The sequence below is a fragment of the Schistocerca piceifrons genome, unplaced genomic scaffold, assembly GCF_021461385.2.
Source record: "Schistocerca piceifrons isolate TAMUIC-IGC-003096 unplaced genomic scaffold, iqSchPice1.1 HiC_scaffold_798, whole genome shotgun sequence".
NCBI lineage: Eukaryota > Metazoa > Arthropoda > Insecta > Orthoptera > Acrididae > Schistocerca > Schistocerca piceifrons.
In genome coordinates, this window is record NW_025729056.1 from 220,430 (window position 1) to 241,573 (window position 21,144).

General features: G+C 37.7%; 1 protein-coding gene across 2 annotated transcripts in view; it reads left to right on the forward strand.

Moving 5' to 3' along the window:
• The first annotated feature begins 271 nt into the window (after nucleotides 1-271).
• LOC124770366 (xylulose kinase-like) overlaps nucleotides 272-21,144 on the forward strand; it is a 130,118-nt gene continuing 109,245 nt past the window's right edge. Inside the window, exon 1 of one of the 2 annotated variants that reach the window (XM_047249198.1) lies at nucleotides 272-448. In XM_047249198.1, coding sequence (XP_047105154.1) covers nucleotides 404-448 — 45 coding nt within the window. In that variant the 5' untranslated portion in view covers nucleotides 272-403. Of the gene's footprint in view, nucleotides 510-21,144 lie in introns of both variants that reach the window. The other variant, XM_047249199.1, reaches the window with a different exon arrangement.

A 21,144-nucleotide genomic window follows, 5' to 3' on the forward strand; every position in this document is an offset into this window, starting at 1 on the left:
ACCGCGTGTGGACCGAAGGATAATTCGTATAAGTCGATAAAATATAGGTTAATGATGCCGTTTGTGTGTCATGCTATTAAGTTTGGCAATTTTATTAAATTTTTAAGATAAGTCTGTTTCCGCGTAAATCTTCAAGCAGAATAGCTCGAGAAATCTTTACTGAAAAAGGTCTTCGCAAGGTTCTTTCAAGAAACAGTTTTGAAGTTCGTCTTTTCAGTTATGCTAATCTGGACATGTGGGTTACATCACTCTGAACTATTGACACTGCATTAATCGCCTGCTTATCACTTTCATTCCGAATCCAGCTCCTGTAATAGTGGGGGAAGTAGTAATAAGTGGCTTAGTTGGTGCACAGCTGACGCCTACACGCACAGTTAGCGGCTGTGTACCAACAACGTCTGACATGGAGAATAACTCGTACCTGGGGATTGATTTAAGCACACAACAGGTGAACATTGGTTTCGAAATGGCTCATGTCTTTGGAAGTGGGTTCCTAATTAATATGCACGGTAAATGATATTTTATTGTGTTCACGGAGGTTTCTCACAACGTTGTTACGCGCACGACAATGTCATCTAATGTGGCATGTCAGACGAAAACACACAATCCCACGCAATTTTTATGGTTACATGACGAGGCTTGTTCGATATCGTGTAGTAAAATTGTAATAGGTTAGGTTGTCTTGGCACTTAATATAGTCCATTTTCGAATAATAAGCTTGTGGTGTTGTCATAGCGATTTCAGTAATATCCCAGTTTGTTTGACAGAGGACAACTGTGGTAGTGTCATCAAAATGCGGTACCTTATATTAAATCATATCTGCATTAATTTGTCATTTTCATCTCGTTTGTGAACGAGTTCTTAGCAGATTTTTATTCACTTAATATGTGAATCCACCGTTTATTGGCAAAAAAAAGACATAACACTAATGTTACGGTTTCTAAATACATGAATATTACGTATAGGCAATGCACGTCAGTGGACTACCATTATCAGCTTGCAGCCCCACATAAGAAAGCATTTATCAGTAATCCAAGATGCTGGAGAAATGTCCTTAAAGCAGACTATGATAGCTACTCGAGGCTGTTAAGGAATTTAATTTTGTGTATCATCCATGTTGTCATTTGTATGGTGCAGAACTGTGATGTGAGCTATAAATGTAAATAGTTAACATTTCGTGTAAGACTTTGAAATACACAAAAGAGGTGCAGATACAATATGTTATCAACAGAAGCACAAAATGTATCATTGAAAGTATATAGAAACACCTCTGAAGACCAGCTTAAAGAAAAAGCAAGTTACACAACAGAAGAATTTAAGACATACATGATATGTTCCTTTTACCTTTATTACTAATTCTATGTCATTCACCAGCCATTGCCAAACAAACAACATCAAGTTTGGAATAATATATAATACATAAAATGAATGAAATATTGCTGTTGGAACTACAATATTAAAATGGGTACTGTAAAAACAAAAAGAATAAGACAGTCAATACAGTACTAGAACACAGTGCAAGAACTAAGTCAGCATTGTTCCCAGGTCAGGGGCAAGCAGACTGCATCACATTTTAGTGATTATGTATTAAAATCGCTACTAAAACTAAGATAACAGACAAGAAGCATTGCCTAACACAAATGTTATAAACAATGATTATAAACAACCATTTGCAGCCCTTAGATGTTTACAGTTCGTGGATCTACATGTGATTGTATCATGTTGACCATTCTAAAATTCCACTTGGAGAGAAAAATTCATTTACAGAATATAGGCCTAGTGGATGTTGGTTGATATCAGTCTAGCTCTACAGGGCTGCTGAGGGAAATCTGTCCAATGTTTTACTTAGGCAAAAGCTTAGAATATCAGTGTTGGCATTAGTTAATGTCTCATAGTTGTGAATTTTTTGTCTCTTGCTGAAGGATCCTTGATTTTCTTTTATATAGACGAGAGAATTGAAAACATATTGGCTAAATATTGTGATTATTCCCATCCGCTTGAAAATGGGTCTACAGTGGTCAAATTTCTTGCTGGACGATGTTATCCTTACAGCCTTCTCTTGTAGGAGCAATATGTTTTTACTTCCAGTAGAGTGTTCCCACAACATCAATCAATATGTAATGTGGCTGTGGAACATTGCATAATATATTGTGATTAAGTACTGATCTGTTATCAGGAATTTGAGCATCCTGACAAGGTAAATTACTCTTGAGTGCTTAGAACACACACATGCAGTGTGTTTGGTCCACAGCAGCTTATTGTCAGTTGTGATTCCCAGGGGTTTGACATTATCAACATTTACTATGAGTCCACAGTCACTAAGACTGCATATTTCCTGGGCTCTATCTTCATTTAATTTCATTTTGTTTGTTTTGTACCACTTTTTGGCTACTTCAAACAAAAATCAGCATCCTTTAGTGCCTCAGATGAATTTCTACCCTTAGTCATTAATGTTGTATAATCTGCAAAAAAGCAGGGTAGAGCCATCACAACTTAAGTCATTGACAGGCATAAGAAAAGAGCAGAGGGCTAAGTATGGAGCCCTGTGGTACACCCTGTTCACATACCACTTCATGAGACAGTGCTCCTAGTAAGATGACAGAATCTCAAAAATGACACCGTTTATACCATAAGCTTTTAATTTTCCAGGAGTATCTTACCAGAGGTGCCATCAAATGCCTTGCTTAGATCTTAAAGAATTAAAGCCTTGCAGTTCTTTTCATCAAATGCTTCCATTATCTTTGTTATTACATCAAGCATTGCAGTAAATGTAGATTTCCCTCTTCTAAATCCTTGTTGTCTATCCAGGAAGTGGTTGCTGTCTTTGAAATAACATAGTGGCTGGGTTTTCATTATAATTTCCGTCACTTTTGCTATTATAGGAATTATAGAAATTGATGTCTAATTGGATGGATTGTTAGGATCACCTTTTATATACAATGGCACTGTCTTTGTTTTAAGAAGTCTGAAAAAGCACCGACCTCAAGTGAGTGGTTAATAACAGGAGCCAAAGGTTTAGCAATATCAGATACAGCACATGATTTTCCGTATGAATGTGTGCTAACAGAGTGTTTTTAAAACCTTTCTCGATTTTCACTATATGCTCTGGAAGCACTTCCACCTGTCCAAGGTGCAGCTATTGCTATTGCTAATGCTTATATTGTTTGTAATAACAATTTCTTAATCTAGTCCTTCAGCTGCATTATTCCCATCATCATCAGTAAAATATTTGTTAACAATCACCAGGACTGGGGTTGTGGGTCTGTTTCTGTGCTTGTTAAGTTCCCTAATTGCTTTGCAGGGTTTGGGAGCTTCAGAAATGAAGCAGACATTATGTGCCTTCTTGGCTACTTTTACTTCCTTTCTGTAGATGTGTGTAGCTTTCAGATAACAACAATGAAACATATCTTTTGCCCAGGCATATGTTGCTGTTGAACTTGGTCATTTATTTAGCAGCAGAACAACATACTTTGTGTTCCAGCTTGGGGGTGTACTATGCTTTGTCTCTGTGTAAATCTTTTCTGTTTAGTAGTTTATCTATCTAAGGGATTCCTTATGGTTACTGATGGGGAACAGTTCTCTAGATTTATTTTGATGATCTGGAGATGCATTTAAAAATGTGAATAATTCTCTCCACACTCAGTGCTTACATGTTTCATTTATACATCTTGCCACAACTGCATGACTCCCACACTGCTATAAGTAATCTATAAATATGTACCTTCTGATGAAGGTAGATGGTTCAAAACTGGTAATGAGATAATAAAAACTGAAGAACAATGCCAAAGGTGACTGGATGCAGTAATTTTAAGAAACCCTTAAAATATTTAAAAGTGTCAGTTGGTCCCAATCCTATAACTTCAGACTGCCAGTCAATCCTGCAAGCACATTTTTGAAGATCTTTATTCCTTCTTCTGTTATAATTCTTGTACTGATGATCTAGTCAGAATACCACATAATGGCTTTTCTATGAAGATTCCTTTGACTGTTTAGATGGACAACTAACACATCATGATCTTGATCTGCTGTCAATGTGTCCACCACACATACTTTGTAGACGCTGGTGTGTTGTTTCTGAAGGCTATCAGAGAGACGTATCATGGTTGTGTTAGCAGCATGTTAAATAGTTACCTTCCTTTGTATTAATAACTCTTGTATATTTCTGAATCTAGTAACTGAGGTATTGATTATCTGTGTTTGACAAGTGAAACACTTGAGTAAAGACTATCACAGTTTGTGCTTATGTTGAGTTTCTTTGGTGTAGACCTACTCCAAAGGAATGAGTTTAACAGTCAGTATTATAGTTTCTTGTAAAATATTCTCTACAGGATTCAGGATTAATTATGTCGGAGATGCATAGGACGACTGCTTTATGTGCTAAATGAAGATTTCCCTTTGGCAGTAAGGGTTATGTACACATCAGGAAAAAATGACAAAAGGCACAACAGGTGTTTTGCTGTAACTTGTCACTTATACATAAGTGCTAACTGTATGGCCAGCCATTTGCCCCTTCTCTTAAAGATATAATTATGCACTCTTTGTGTACATATATTTTGAGCAGTTTTTTCATTATATTATAATATCATTGTGAGATGATCCTTGGATAAATAAATAAGTGTAAAGTAAATCAAACTTAGCAAATAGGTGACCCGGGCCAACTTTGTATGTATATATTTTGTAGCTTGGAATGTAGCTGAAGCATCAATGCTGTCATTATTACGACAGATACATTAATGACATTCCATTGTAATATAAATGTTAAAATGAATGGATTACACACAGCACATTTGATAGAAGTACAAACAGAAAAAGTTGTATGTCTCTGTATTCAGTATAAGCTAAATAATATACAGTTAATATCATCAATAAAAATTGAGTTTGGTATGTTAAGTGATGCAACAATTAATATCTACACACAGAAATAAAAAGTTCAGCAAGCAGCAGGAATGTGTTTATATGCAGTTTAAAGTTGTTTCCCCATAAAAATGTCTCATATACTATAAATGAAATCTTGAACAGAAATAAGTACTTTAATTCATGTATCTGTAAATGAGCTATATCCCCAGTGCACAGTAGTTTACTCCCATCAGGTAGTACCAAGGAAGCCACCGAACGTAACAGATTACTGTCATGTGTCACAAGGTGTGACTCCACAAGACTCTGCAGAGAGTATTTTGTATTTAATCCAGGACACTGGCGAAGTCTGATGACCAAGAACTTTGCACCACCATCTCACCTTTTCTTGTTCACTAAAATACTGGGGTGTAAATATCTTCAGCCACAGTGATTTGAACTGGGTATCGCTGAGATGAGTACCATGATACTGGCATGTATTAGTGACTGTGCTTACAGAAACAGGAATTGTAATCCTGATATCCTGTACAACTGAAGTTTGTTTAGTGACTGTAATAGACATATTTTTATTCATTTCATATTCCTAAACATAGAGTTACAAATGCTTGTTTTTATGTAAAAATAGAAGTAGTTGGCTACTATTCATGGGTAGTTGAAAATTGGGTTGACTTTTGTCAGAAAACTGGAAGCTACTGGAGGTGGGTGTATCAGAGTATAATACCCTAAATAATGTATCTGAGAAACTGAAAGTACTCAAAGACTAAATCTTTCTGCAGACAAGGCATCTTAGATCAGCCTCCTTACCAAGATATATGAAATGTTGGCTAAAACTCACAGTTAACTAGAGGCAGTCCAACCTTCTGGCAATTCTGTGACAATCCAAGTTTCAACTTTTAGACATACACTTTGTGGCCAAGAAGACAGATAAAGCTACTGGTATAACTGACAATGTATGAAACACATATAACTTTTTTTTTCTTTTTTTTCTTTTTAAGAAGTTACATTATTCTCTATATAATCTGGAACAATAGACCTGCCAAGGCCATACCACATTGCAAAAAATGCTCTCAGTATTAGATTGTATTAATCAATTGTAGAAGAAAGATCCTCTACAGAAATCAGTGTGAATTCTGCAACTTGTGACCCACGAGATCCAGATGGCAGTAGATAGCGGCACCCAGGTTGGTGCCATATTCCTTAACTTTTGAAAGCAATTCAATCAAGTTCTGCACTTTCAGCTAGTGAGCAAAATATAAGCTTAAGTATGGCAGCAAAAGAACTGGCAAATAATAGATTTATTTCGAATAGGGAAAACAAATCAAAGTGCTACGATCAGTGATCAAATCTGAAACAGGCACTACAACTAAAGCCCATGATATTGCCAAAATCAAGGTAGGGGACAAAAGTACTGTAATTGTTGCTCAAATTTCAGAACTGTTCGATAAATTCTCTTTGAATGTAAACAGATAAAACATTGATGAGAAAATTACGCAGATACGTAAATTTCTTCAGCACTGAGGAATTTGAAGGTGAACTTTTCAGTGCATTCACCAAAACTACTGCAAAAGATGTAGGGAATGCTATACAAATACCAACAAAAGGGTTAAAGGCAGTCACTAAAATAATTGTGCAGCTACTATTCACAATAGTTAAACAGTCCTTTGAAGAAGGTTGTTTTCTAGATGCAATGAAGTACGCAATAGTGTTATTATTCTGTTGATGAATTTATTGAGTACAGCTTCACAGTCTGAACACAGGGATTGTATTACATGTATTATTTTATGTACATGTGTCGCTGTAACTTAAAAATGTAAAATATAATGTAAACTTTTGCATTTCTCTTAAAAAAGTGAAAAAAGTTTCTTTTGTAAACCTTGACATGTCTCCTGTACATCAAATCAAATGATTTGAAAATTGTACGTAATGAGATGAATAAATCACATATCACATAGATAAACTACTATTCAAAAAAGGGAGAAAAGGACATGTTGGGAACTATTGCCCTCTCTCTCTCCTCCTGCCACAGCCAAAAATTTTGGAAAAGGTTGTGACAATACAAATTCAAAATTTCTTACAAAAGTTTAATTTCAAGATGTCAGTATGGGTTTCAGAAATGCAAAAGCATATTATCTCCTACCAACCAGTTTGTACACAAAATTAGCTCCTCTCTAGACAACTCCCTGCAAGCACAGGAATTTTTTGTAACCTATGAAAGGCCTTTGATAGCGTGAACCACTGTTCGCAACTCTCTAAACTGGAAAAATATAGAATTAGGGCTACTGTATTAGAATGGTTTAAGTCCTTCCAAATGAACTGAAGACAGAGGATTACAACATCAAAGAGAGGAAATTATGCCTCAGAATGGAAAACCGTTTCAAAAGGAGTACACTAAGGTTCGGTTTTAGCATCATTCTGTTTCTGTTTTACGTAAATGAGCTACCGCTTAATGCTGAGTGTCACTTTGTTTTATTTGCAGACGACACATGCATAATCATTGAAACTAATAGTACTGACCAAATTCCTTAAACTGTTGTAGGTTCCATACAGACATTTGATATCTAATTTAATTTAAATGGGTTAAAATTAAACATGGAAATACCTCCATTAATGCAGTTTAAAACAAAAGAAGCAAAGTTATATGATATTCAAATCGATCTTAAAAGCCAGGATTTGCAGGAAGCTAACTGTGTGAAATTCCCTAGAATGCAATTAGATAAAAATTTATCATGGAACTAACATATACAGTACCTTGCAAATAAATTAAAGAGCCTAGCATTTGTAATGATGGTACGACAAAATGCTACCAGCATGAAAATAAGGAAAATAGTATATCACAGCTACTTTGATTCAGTAATAAGGTTTGGAATTACATTTTGGGATAGCTTGAACCACATATCTGTAATATTAAAACTTCTGTGGTCTTGCGGTAGCATTCTCGCTTTCCGCGCTTTGGGTCCCGGGTTTGATTCCTGGCAGGGTCAGGGATTTTTTCTGCCTCGTGATGACTGGGTGTTGTGTGTTCTTTATCATCATTTCATCATCATTGACTCATAAGTCACCGAAGTGGTGTCAACTAAAGAAGACTTGCAATACAGCGGTCGAACTTCCCCGCATGGGGCCTCACAGCCAACGATGCCATACAGTCATTTCATTTTGTTTTTTTCAAGTAACTATCATTAGAAATATTCACAATGTAAAGCAAAGAAAATCATGTGACCCGCTGTTAAAAAATGTGAGTATATTAAGTGTTCCCTCATTGTACACCTATGAACTGATTATCTTTGTACATAGTACCCCTGGTTCATTTGTAGCAAATTAATTTCAACATGGTCACACCACCAGAAATTGAAATAATTTTACACTGACCACCCACCATTTAGAACTCTATGCTCAACTCTGCAGTATATGGATATGAAAATTTACAGCAAAGGGAAAGGATAAAAATTGCTCACTATCAATTTAGACACATTTAAAAAACCTCGTCAGACTGGTTTGGAATCTTGCTATTCCATTGAAGAGTTCATGCCAAGACAATCTGAAAATTTTAGCATGAGAGAACACTTGCATAGCATTTTATAATACATTTTTTTTAAAGTCATGTTTTGTGTAGCAATTATATATTTAGTACAGGATATTATATTAATGATATTGTAAGGAAAATGGTGAATTAATTGTTGTGTTGTGGCAAGTTTCCTGTACACGAAGATGTGACTTGAAATTGTAAGTTATGAGACTATAAACTTCTTTTCAATTCTAACACTGGAAGCTTTGTGATTTGATTTAAGAGTTCTAGCTGTTAACTCGGTATGTTGTTCTTAATGGAGAGATATCATCAGGTGTATATGTAGCTCAGGGAATGTTACAGAACTGTTACTGTTAACAATATATGTAAATGACCAGTTAGATAACATTAGAAACTCTGTCAGGCTGTCTACATGGAAGTAATAGTGGAATGCAGGAAGCTCCACACTGATTGACTCAGTCATTTGTGCATTCATTCAGTGTGTTCCTTGGATTCTCCTAGTACAGAGACTGTTGAGTGATGTAGAATGAATGTAAACATAGGCTTCCCCGGCTATTGCCACAGTCAATAAAATTCTTCTGCGTTTGAGGCCGCATTGTCATCTAAAAAATTCCGACATTTCAGTGACGGTTGCAAGGAGCCTTCCTCAGGGTGTATAGACAACTGCTGAATGAGCACTAGTTTGGATACCTATATTCTGTGGAGGAGTGCTGTCATTGGATGTGAGGGTGAGGAGGAAGGGTATTAGGAGTTCATTTTATGGGTCTTTGCATTGCGTGTTGTCATTGGCGGAAATGGGCATTTCCAATTGGAGTTTCCTTTACTGCTTGCCATTGGTGGAAATTGGCGAATAGGAGACTAAGCGGTGACTACAGCGTAGCATTGTTTACTAACTGCCTAGTATCAACTACGCCGCTTCAGCACTCTGTGTACCCTCCACTGCTGTGGCCTACAGTGCGCCTGTTGCTCTGTGAGAACTGTCATTCCGCAAAGCTGTCACAACTGGCAGCCAAGACACTGGAAGTCGGTACCCGTCTTCTCTGTTCATATTGTTGGGTCGCTTGGCTATTTCTATAGCCTCTCTAATCTTCCTCCTCAAACTGTACGGCTGTTTCACCAGTACGCGAGCCTCTCGAAATTCGATCTTCATCCTGCACTGTTTCTGATGTTCTGCCACCGCTGATTTGTTAACTGAACAGGAGAGATATATCTGCCTCAAACAATACAACAAATCAGTGGTGACAGAACATCAGGAACAGTGCAGGATGATGATAGAATTTCGAGAGGACCGTGTACTGGCGAGACAGCTGTTTAGTTTGACGAAGAAGATTAGAGAGGCTATAGAAATAGCCAAGTGACCCGACAATATGAATAGAGAAGATGGGTAACGACTTGCAGCGTCTTGGCTCCCAGCAGTGACAGCTTTGCGGAAGGACAGTTCTTGCAGAGCAATAGACATGTGGTAGCTACAGCGGTGGAGGGTACACAGAGCGCAGACGCAGACTAGTCGATACTAGGCAGTTAGTAAACAACGCTAGACTGTAGTTGCCACGTAGTCTCCTATTTGCCGATTTCTAACAATGGCAAGCAGTAAAGGAAACTCCAATGGAAAACACCCATTTCCGCCAATGACAACACGCAATGCAAAGACCAATAAAATGAACTCCAAATTCCCTTCCTCCTCACCCTCACATCCAATGACAGCATTCCTCCATAAGTATCCAAACTAGTGCTCACTCAGCAGTTGGCAACACACCCTGAGGAAGGTGCCTAGCAACGGTCGCTGAAACATTGGAACTTTACAGAGTTTAGGTGGGAGCTGGTTGAATACCTTTCCCTCATATTACATAACTTCACTCTCAACCCCAGACGAGGAAGCAAGATCTACATGAAAATTATTTTGTTCAGATTCAGTGTTAGTCATTCAGCATTAGTACATACAATAGACTTCATCAGAACACTTAACATATTACAATTACATTGTTATGATCATATTGGGCATGTATTAAAATTCTTCTAATGAATAATATGGGTTGGCTAACAAGGAGCTCTGCAACTTTATGTTAAATGGTTTGCTTGGGGCATACTTTGGTTATTTGTTATAAATTTTTGAGCCATTGTAACTCCTCCTCACATGAAAGGTAAGTTGTAATTTGGCTGAGATGTAATGAGTCATGAGAGGAGTTATTATTTCACCCTGATCCCAGTTGTTGTTTCTTTCAGAGTTGTTTCTTTCAGAGTCAAAAAGTAACCTGCTTTTATTATTATTATTACTTATTTAATTACTGCTTTGATTTTATTATTATTACTGATTAAAGGAATTAGTTCTTTAGTATTCAGTCTCTCTGCTTTGATTTTATTATTATTACTGATTCAAGGAATTAGTTCTTTAGTATTCAGTCTCTCTAAGAAAAGAGCTTAGGTCTTTGAAATGAATAAAAAACCAAACAGATCTCACTAGACAATGTTTTCTGCTTCCTTCTTGAATGAAACCGGATCTGTTGTTACTTTCTGGGTTGGTAGCGACATGTCCCCAAGGATTATTCGATACATCTTCCTGTCTGTTATTCATAGATGATGACTGACACATTTTCAACTCATCTGACATGTGTGAAAAGTTCCTTTTCACTGTGTTAAGCTCTTCCAAAAATTTGTTTTGCATTACTTTCATTCATTCAGTTACTATTCTTTCAATCTGAGGGATGTTGATTGTACCAGAACTTATTCCTTCCTCTACTTTCTTCTCAACTAAAGTGCTTACTGAAACTTCTTTGTCTTGTATCCATTGTTCTAATTTTTATTCATAAGCAGCATGTTTCTTGTTGATATTGTGTGCAATGAATTTCTCACACCCTGAAGCAATTTCAGTTACTACTGTTGACAAATTATATAATTTTTCATCTACTGATTGTTGTTTCTCAGTGACATCATTCATTTCTTTTCTCATCTGTTGTATATCTTCCTTCACAGGTAGTTGTTCTTGCTTCTGATTCACTTCAGCAACAGTTTTGTACAAGTCTAGAACTTACTTGGTAATTGTTTCATTCTTTATAGATAAAATTGCAGTTTTATTAGCTTCTTACAAATCCTTTATTTGTATCAATACTTCTTTAAGTTCTTTTCTTTATTTTCTTCCATGTTCTTCATACCTCGCACCATTAATTTTTGAAAATCTATTAGCATTCAGGCAATAGTATCTTCTACTACCCTCATTGGTACATTTTCTGTTTTGCATGAAGAGCCCACTTCTCTTGTAAATCTGTCCACAAAGGACATTTCTGACTGATCCAATGATGCAGGTCTTGCATCACCATGTTCAACTACCACATTCTGAGTCGATTCCATCTCAAAATTGTCTAAATCCTTTTGCTGCTCCATTTTGTATTTGGTACGGGTTTTAACCATTACACATCCACACAAAAATTAAAAAAGACACACCCTATATTTGCACAAAAGCACTAGACACCTTAGGTGAACTTTAGACACATGCAATGCAATAATCTGTAACACCCAAATTATTCACTTTGAAAATATGTTCATAGAAAGTCACTATACATCTCAGATAAATAAATACTATTCTACTTAAAACTACTAGGAAATTATTATCCTCAACCAATGAAAATCTACAGTTCTACTAATTCTGTCAGTTTGAGATTGTTATGATAAGGCACAGAAAGAGCATTGCCAAAGTCTTTTCTTGATCTTGCCTTTCAATGAGAAATGATGCTGGCAGTGCTCCACATTCATAGGATATCACCTCTCTCCAACAGGAAGTATTGGTTGTGGGAGGACATGAAACAAATCACACATTCATTAGTCTATTATAATAGTAATGCATACGCAAATGACAAAAACTTAACCTAAGATGCACATATTAATACTTTTTCATTGAAACTGATTAGGTTTCAAATTTATCTTTGTCATGATTACTTGTTGTCACTCAGAAAAATAAAGTTACCACAAGTCAAAATTCAGTAGATATTCAATTCTCATACCACTTCTAGACATCCTGTCACATAGGGTGCCATTGTAACTCCCTCTCACGTGAAAGGTAAATTGTTGTAATTTTACTGAGATGTAATGATCAATGAGAGGAGTCATTATTTCACCCTGAACCCAGTTATTGTGTGGAGATCTGTGTTGGAAACTTCCTTTCAGAGACAAAAATAGCCTCAATGAACTGCTTTTATTATTATTATTATTCAATTAATTACTGCTTTGATTTAATTATTATTACTGATTCAAGAAATTAGTTCTTTATTATTCAGTCTCTCTAAGAAAAGAGTTAAGATCTTTGAAATGAATAAAAAACCAAACAGATCCCACTAGACGATGTTTATGCTCAGCCGATTGTGCATGGTAGACTAGAGGTCTGCTGCTGCATACTGACTGTAAGCTGTACTCAATGCCAGTTGTCAAACTGTGTGCTAAATCTGGAGGAATCTTAGTCTATGTTAACTACGGTCCAATTCTCCTGTCCATGGAAGCCTGTCTGTCGAAGTGGATTTGTTTAAGAGTCTTTAAATTAATGACCATATAGGGTTTGCAGGTTCGAGCTTCCACAGTCCAAAGATATGTCTCGTAGGCATGCACAAATATTTGAAAATGTGAAACCATAAGATGGAGAATAATTTATGCAATACACAACTTGTTTATGCTGCCAAGATGGCAGTTTTGCAACAGAGCCTTCTCTATTAAACCATAATACATTCATCCATACTCATTAAGATCAGCAGCTAGACTATATCTTTTCACAATAGTTAATACTGAACCAAAGCTCTCTTAGCTCAAGGAATAGAGAGAGGTCAGCGATAATGCTGCTTTCTCGCAGTCAGTTGCACCAGAGTACGCTTCATATAATATCTTGTTCCGCCATGTATCTTTTGCTCTTGTATGACACGAACCACTACACCATGTGCATATTGCTGTTACTAGTTTTTGTTAATCTGTATCTAGATAAGATCAGAGAAGTACAGGTTCTTGTATTATTATCATGTGTCTGATTTGTTATAACTAAATTAGGTAATTCAGCAAGTATGTGATTAAAACTGTCAAGAATATACAAATTAACTACTGTTAAAATCTTATATTTGATGAACAAATGTTTACAATGTGCTCTGTTATATACATTGACCATTACTCTGCCATTTCCTAATTCACAAAAATTTCATATATTTTTTTGTATCTTGTATTCCAATTGTATGGATCACAGTTCAGCTGAAACAAGTTATTACTGTCAACAACAACAACAACAACCATTCAGGTGTAAATATAGTGGGAACTGAATGTAAAAGTTCCAGGATAATTAAAACTACTGCTGCAAGAAGTGCAGTTATCTGTTTTATAGAGAACTCTTGCTGCATGCTTCTCCCGAATAAATACTGTATTTACTTAGATTCACTGCCCCCAGAAAATAATTCTGTAAGACAACAGTGAATGAAAATATACAAAATAAACCAACTTTTTGTCTTTAAATGAATATGAGCATCAATCCTCAGTGCAGAATATGACTTGACCACAGACATAAGCAAATTAATATATTTTATATAAACAAGCAGAAAGACTCAATATTGACAGTTTTGTGAAGTACTTTTGAATACATTTTCTGAAAACTGTCTGAGCAGCTAGTTTCTGCCAAACTAGCTGCTCAGACAGTTTTCAGAAAATGTATTCAAAAGTACTTCACAAAACTGTCAATATTGAGTCTTTCTGCTTGTTTATATAAAATATATTAATTTGCTTATGTCTGTGGTCAAGTCATATTCTGCACTGAGGATTGATGCCATGGAAGTATCTTAGACCTTGTAGCTACAAACAGGCTAGACCTTATCGATGGCATCAGTATAGAGATGGGGATTAGTGATCATGATGGTGTCATACTGACTATGGCTACAAAAGTTAATAAATCAGTCAAGAAGGCTAGAAAGGTGCTTCTGGTACAAAGAGCAGATAAGCAGTAGTTAGCATCTCACTTAGACAATGGACTGACATCATTTAGTCCTTCTATGATGGATATACAGGAACTATGGACAAAGTTTACACAGATTGTAAATTGTGTTCTGTACAAAAGTGTATCTAATAATTGGATTAAGGACTGAAGAGACCCACTGCAGTTTAACAATGAAATCCAGAAAATGCTACAGATGCAAAGGCTGTTGCAGTATTGGTTCAAAAGGGAATATGCAAATGGCGACAGGCAAAGGTTAGTAGAGATTTGAGTATCAGTGAAAAGATCAATGCAAGAAGCATATAACAACTACCACTGTCATACCTTAACAAAAGATCTGACCAAGAACCTGAGAAAATTCTGGTCCTATGTAAAATCGCTAAGTGGGTCTAAGGCATGTCTCCGGTCCCTTGTTCGCCAACCTGGTGTGACAATAAAAGATAGGAAAACACAAGCCGAAGTTTTAAATTTTGCTTTTAAGAAATCTTTCATGCACAAGAATTGTACAAACATACCATCATTTGACTATTGCACAGAGTTCCATATGGATGACATAGTAATAAGAATTCCTGGTGCAGAGAAACAACAGAAAAAGTCGTAAACAAATAAATCCAGGAAAGAATCCCAATTCGGTTTTACAAAAAGTACTGTACGGCATTGGCCCCCTACTTAGCATACATTTATATTTATCATGAATCTCTTGCCCAGTGCAAAATCCCAAGAGACTGGAAAAAAAAAAAAAAAATGAGAGGCTGGAAAGCTTATGTTCACAAATCTGCACAGTTTTAGAAAGCATCACTCATACAAAACTCAGCTTGCTCTTTTCTCACATAATCCTGTGAACTATGGGATGAAGGCCAACATACAGAGTCCATATTTCCAGTTTTACGAAAAGTGTTTGACATGGTGCTCCACTGCAGACTGTTAATGAAGCCTATGAGCACATGGTACAGGTTCCCAGATATGATGTTGCAGTGCATTTGTTATTGTCAATTGTGATGCAAAGTTCCTTCGGGCATGCGTGGAGGCAGTGGAATGACGACAATGCAAATTTGTGCTGGACTGGGACTCGGAACCAGATTTTCCGCTTTCGAGCGGTCGTCTTACCATTTGGCTACCCGAGCATGACTCATGGTCAGATCCAAACTTCCATGGTTGATGAAATGTGGAAGTTTTGGTCTGGCCGTGAGTCATGCTTGTGGACAGCCAAATGGTAAGGCGGCTGCTCACAATAAGCGGGAAGTCTGGGTTCGAGTCCCAGTCTGACACAGTTTTGCATTGTTGTCATCCCATTACGATGTAGCTGATGGTTATCCATATTCACAACTGCAAATACATTAAATGTGGTTTCCAGACATGTGACTTGAAAACTTCTTAAGCAATAGAACCCAGAATGCTGTCCTTGACAGCAAGTGTTCATTTTGTGTAAGGACCACAAAGATAACATATGAGAAATTAGGGTTCATGGGGGGGCACATAGATAGTCATTTTCCCCTTGATCTATTTGTGAGCGCAACAGTAAAGAAAATTTCTAGTCGTGGTATAGGGTACCCTCCATCATGCACCTTACAGTGGCTTGCCGAGTATGAATATGATGTAGATAGTTCAATTACACTGTTAACAGTTAGCCACTGAAAAGTAGTTCACCCATGGATTAGGTGGTTTACAGTACCCTTATTCAGCTGATCTTGAATGTTGCTTGTTAGTCTGTGACCTTTACAAAGTACAATTAATAGAGAGGATCCATAGAGGAGCAGCATGTTTTATCTACATCTCCTCCTATACTCCACAAACCACTGTGAGGTGAATGGCAGAAACAATTTCCCATTGTATCAGTTATTAGGATTTCTTCCTGTTCCATTCATTGGGAAATAACAATTGTTTGAATGCCTTTGTGTGTGAAGTAGCTATTCTAATTGTTGTATTCTTTTAGCTGCTTTTATGTCATCTTGTTGTCCCTGTAGAGCTGTACCATGGGCAGAAGGAGAGGGGTGGGTTGGTGTCCGGTATCCTCATTCTATAACACAACTGCACGCAATTAATAACTGAGTTCTTTATTCATAAACAAAGAGCTATTTAACTCAAAATGTTTCCGTATGCTGCGGTACAAGCTCTCTTCTGTATACTCCACGTAGCCTCAATGTTGTTGAAGTAGAAGTCTGCTATGTTCACTATAAGGTTACTATGTGCTGTCTGTCTCTGTGCTAAAGGCTAAGTCTATGACTCCACCTCAGTGACATGCGGGAACTACAAGGCAAACAGACTTCAACTAACTGGCTAAACTAGCCCTTTGGCCCGCAGCGGCGATCCTAAATACTGACGGCTGAGAGGGCGTTTGTGGCACGTTTCCAGTGAGTCTTGTCATTGGCCTTGATCGATCTCTCATAACCTCTGTGCTGCATGGTGTGCTGTCGCCAGCATATACCAGCGCGTTCCTCCCCCCAAAATGCCACACCAGTGTCATATAGTGAGGCTGTGAATGTCAACTGGGAGGGAGGCGGGATGCTGGGTGTGATGATGGCTGGGAACCGTGACTGTGGAGAACGGCAGCCTCCCAACCGTACCCCACCGTCTGGCTTGTGAGGCAAGAGATACGTCATCTGGAAAACTGCTGCAAGGGTAGGCGTCCAGACCTGAAGGCGTGTGCTGGGGTGATGACGGTGATGGGGACGGCGATGGTGGGTCCAAGTCCATGGGGTTGACAAGCAGGGATGTTCTGGGGTGCCCTGGTGGCACCAGCAGGTGGCTGCAAAGTCTGAGCAGTCCAGTGAAGGCATAAATCTGGTGGAAGAAAAGCAACAGAATCACAGGGCAATTAATGTGCGCGAATTTGGTTCTGGTGGCTGTGCTGCAAACCATCAGTACCTGCAATCAAATACATAAAAGAACCAATGTGTTCCTGGATCATGCCTCTTTCCCAGCACCCACAGTTGCCACAAACCCTGAAAAGAACAAGATCGGATGGCACAAAGCAATATTTGTGGACCACTGGCGACACTGGGTGCTGCAGTGGATGTAGCAAGTGTAGCAGCGCCCAGTGGCAGCAGCCATGCAGGAGTTCCACAGGTGATGGTCCATCTCATGGGTGGGAGTGACATGAGATGAGAAAGGGTTGCTGTGCCTGTTCCCGTGTGTAGGTGGTGCGAAGCATGGCCATCCAGTGCTTGAAAGTGTGAAAGTGTTGGACTGCAGGTGAAGTGGAGCACTTGTTAGGTGACAAATACCATTGCGTTCACAAAACTTTTCAAAGTCAAGTGAAGTGAACTGTGGTCTGTTGTCTGATCCAAGTACTTCTGGCAAACCTTCTATGAAAAATATTGAGGACAACACTTGAATGCTGCTACATGATGTGGTAGAGTTCATAGGCACTGCAAATATGAACTTGCTAAAAGAGTCTACCACTGTGAGCCAACGACTGTTCCAAAATGGTCCTGCAAAGTCTATGTGCACTCATTGCCATGGTGATTGAGTCTTAGACCAAGCTGCAAATGTCTGTGTGGGAGTAGGTTGGTTCTCCATGTATGCATCACACTGTGCCACCATCTGTTCAGTGTGGGTCCCCGTGCCCTGCCAAGTACAGTGCTGGCACGTTAACTATTTAGTGTGAACAATTCCTCAATGTCCTTAATGGAACAATCCCAGCACATCCTTTTGCAACACTTTTGGAATAAGGACATGGAATTGTCCATTGTCATTTTCAGCTAGAATCACACTTTGTTGAACTAAAAGATTATGCTGATGCGCAAAATGTTGGTGCACATCTGAGATCTGGATACTGTTCAATGAACAAGGCTATGACGTGTGAATATAATGAAACAAAATCTTGATGTTGACATCTGCTTCCATGGCCTGTGCTATTTTTCTGTAGTTCAAGGAAAAAGATTCCAGTAATTTAGAGTCCTGTGTATCAATATGACAACAAGATGCAGCAGATGCATCAAAATCAGAGTCTGGGCCAATCAGATGGCAAGATAGGGCATCTGCATTGCCATGCTTTGCTGTAAATCTGTACATAATTTTCTACCGATACTGTGAAAGCAACAAAGCCCTGGGGTATGGGAAGGGGAAGCTGGCAAAGCTTATAGGTGACAGCATAGTGTGTGGTGGTGGGATCACTCATCGAAAAATTTCTGTAGTAGTTGGTATTAGAGCTGCACCTTTTTTAAATTGAAGTCAGCCGACAGGTATACCTGCTTAAAGGAAGTCCCTCTAACTAAGGGCTCACCTTTAGAGGACGTCATGTTTCCAAGTAGAGAAGGAGATGTTGACTCGAAATTATTGGTGTATCAGAGCACCACTTAAATAATTTGACAATTCAGAGGCTTCCTTTACCAGGATACAGATTAGCTGTCTGTTTTTCAAGGAGTTCCTTGCAGGGTGGGGGAGTGGCTACATATGTAAAAAACAGTGGTCCATTTGAGTCCATAGATGTATCACGGCGCTGCACTGAACAGATATTTGAATGTTGTGCAAGGGGAGGTGAATTTAGTGAAACTAAACTTCTAATTGTTGTTGTTTATAGGTCCCCTAACTCTGACTTCAGAGCATTTCTGCTCAAGCTAGAGAGGGTTCTTGATCTACTTTGTAGGAAGTACCAGAAATTAATTATATGTGGTAACTTCAATACAAATTTTGTATATGATGGTGCAAGAAAAAGGATGTTGGTAGATCTTATAAATTCATATGATCTGATGCAGACTGCGTTTCTTCCTACAAGGATGCAGGGGAACAGTAGCACAGCCATAGACAATATTTTTATTTGTTCTTCATTAGTAGATGGGTATTCTGTTAGTAAAAGAGTAAATGGCCTTTCAGACCGTGATGCACAAATTTTAACACTAAAAGACTTTTGTACTCAAACAAATATCACACATAATTACTAACTGTGTAGGAAAGTTAATCCAACAGCAACAGTGAGTTTTTTAAACCTTTTCAAGAAACAAGAGTGGCAGGATGTTTATAGTACCAATAACATAGATGATAAATTTAATGCTTTCCTTAACACATTTCTCATGCTCTTTGAGAGTTGCTTTCCATTAGAATGTTCTAAACGGGTTACTAGCAGTAATAGGCAACCCAGGTGGCTGACTATTGGGATAAGGATATCATGTAGAACAAAGCGGGAATTATATCAAAATGTTAGAAGTAGTCACAATCAAGCTACAGTAGCCCATTACAAACATTATTGTAAGATGCTTAAAAATGTTATTAGGAAGGCAAAGAGTATGTGGTATGCAAATAGAATTGCTAATTCACAGGATAAAATTAAAACCATGTGGTCAGTTGTGAAGGAAGTGGCTGGTCAGCAGCACAAGGTCAACGATATAAATTCAGTCCATAGTAAAAATATTTTTGTTAGTGATAAATCAGATATATGTACAGTATTTAACAATCATTTTCTGAGCATTGCTGGTGAATTAAATAAAAATTTGGTTTCTACAGGGAATCCTATAACTTTCTGGCAAATACTTTTCCGAGATTGATATCTGAAATATTCCTCTGCGATACAGACAACGAGGAGATTAAGTCAATAATTAAATCATTGAAGACTGGGGACTCTCATGGATATGATGGAGGGCCTAGCAGAATATTAAAGTACTGTGCTGTGCACGTAAGCCCTGTGTTTAACCACATTTGTAATTTTTTCTTTAGGAATCATCAGTTTCCTGAATGATTAAACCACTCAGTAGTAAAGCCACATTATAAAAAGGGAGAAAGTGATAATGTAGACAATTTTAGACTTATTTTTATGCCGGCAGTGTTTGCTAAAGTTGTTGGAAAGGCTGTGTATGTTAGGATAAGTGATCATTTTATACTACACGATTTGCTATCAGATGTACAGTTCGGCTTTAGAAGTTGTTTAAGAACTGAAAATGCTATATTCTCTTTTCTTTGTGAGGTACTAGATGGGTTAAACAAAAGGTTTTGAACACTAGGCATATTTTTTGTTTTTACTAAGGCATTTGATTGTGTTGATCACAAAATATTACTCCAGAAGCTGGACCATTATGGAATACGAGGAGTAGCTCACAATTGGTTCACCTCTTACTTTAGCAACAGACAGCAAAAGATCATTATTCATAGTGTTGAGAATGGCTGTGATGTGGGTCTGAGTGAGGTACAGTCAAGTGGGGGGCATCCCAGGGATCAGTGTCCAGTTCCTTATTAATATAAATGATATGCCCTCTAGTATTACGGGTAACTCTAATATATTTCTGATGACACTAGCTTGGTAGTAAAGGATGTCATGTGTAACATTGGCCTAGTTTCAAATAGTGCAGTTCATGATCCAAGTTCATGGCTTGTAGAAAATAAACTAACGCTAAATCACAGTAAGACTCAGTTTTTACAATTTCTAAAACACAATTCAACAAAACCTGACATTTTAATTTCACAGAATGGGCATATGATTAGTGAAACTGAACAGTTCAAATTTCTAGGTGTTCAGGTAGATAGTAAACTGTCATGGAAAGCTGACATTCAGGATCTTGTTCAAAGACTTAATGCTACCATTTTTACTATACGAACGGTATTTTAAGTGAGTGGTTGTTCAACACGAAATTTAGTCTACTTCGCTTATTTTCATTCGCTTATGTTGTATGGCATTATATTGTGGAGTAACTCTTCCCTCTCTAAAAGGATATTTTTGGGTCAGAACCAGGCGATTCGGGCAATTAGTGGCGTAAGATCACGAACCTCTTGTTGACCCCCGTTCACGAGTCTGGGTATTTTGACATTGGCCCCTCAGTATATATATGCCTTACTGTCATTTCTTGTTAACAATATTAGCTTATTCCAAAGAATAATCAGCTTTCACTCA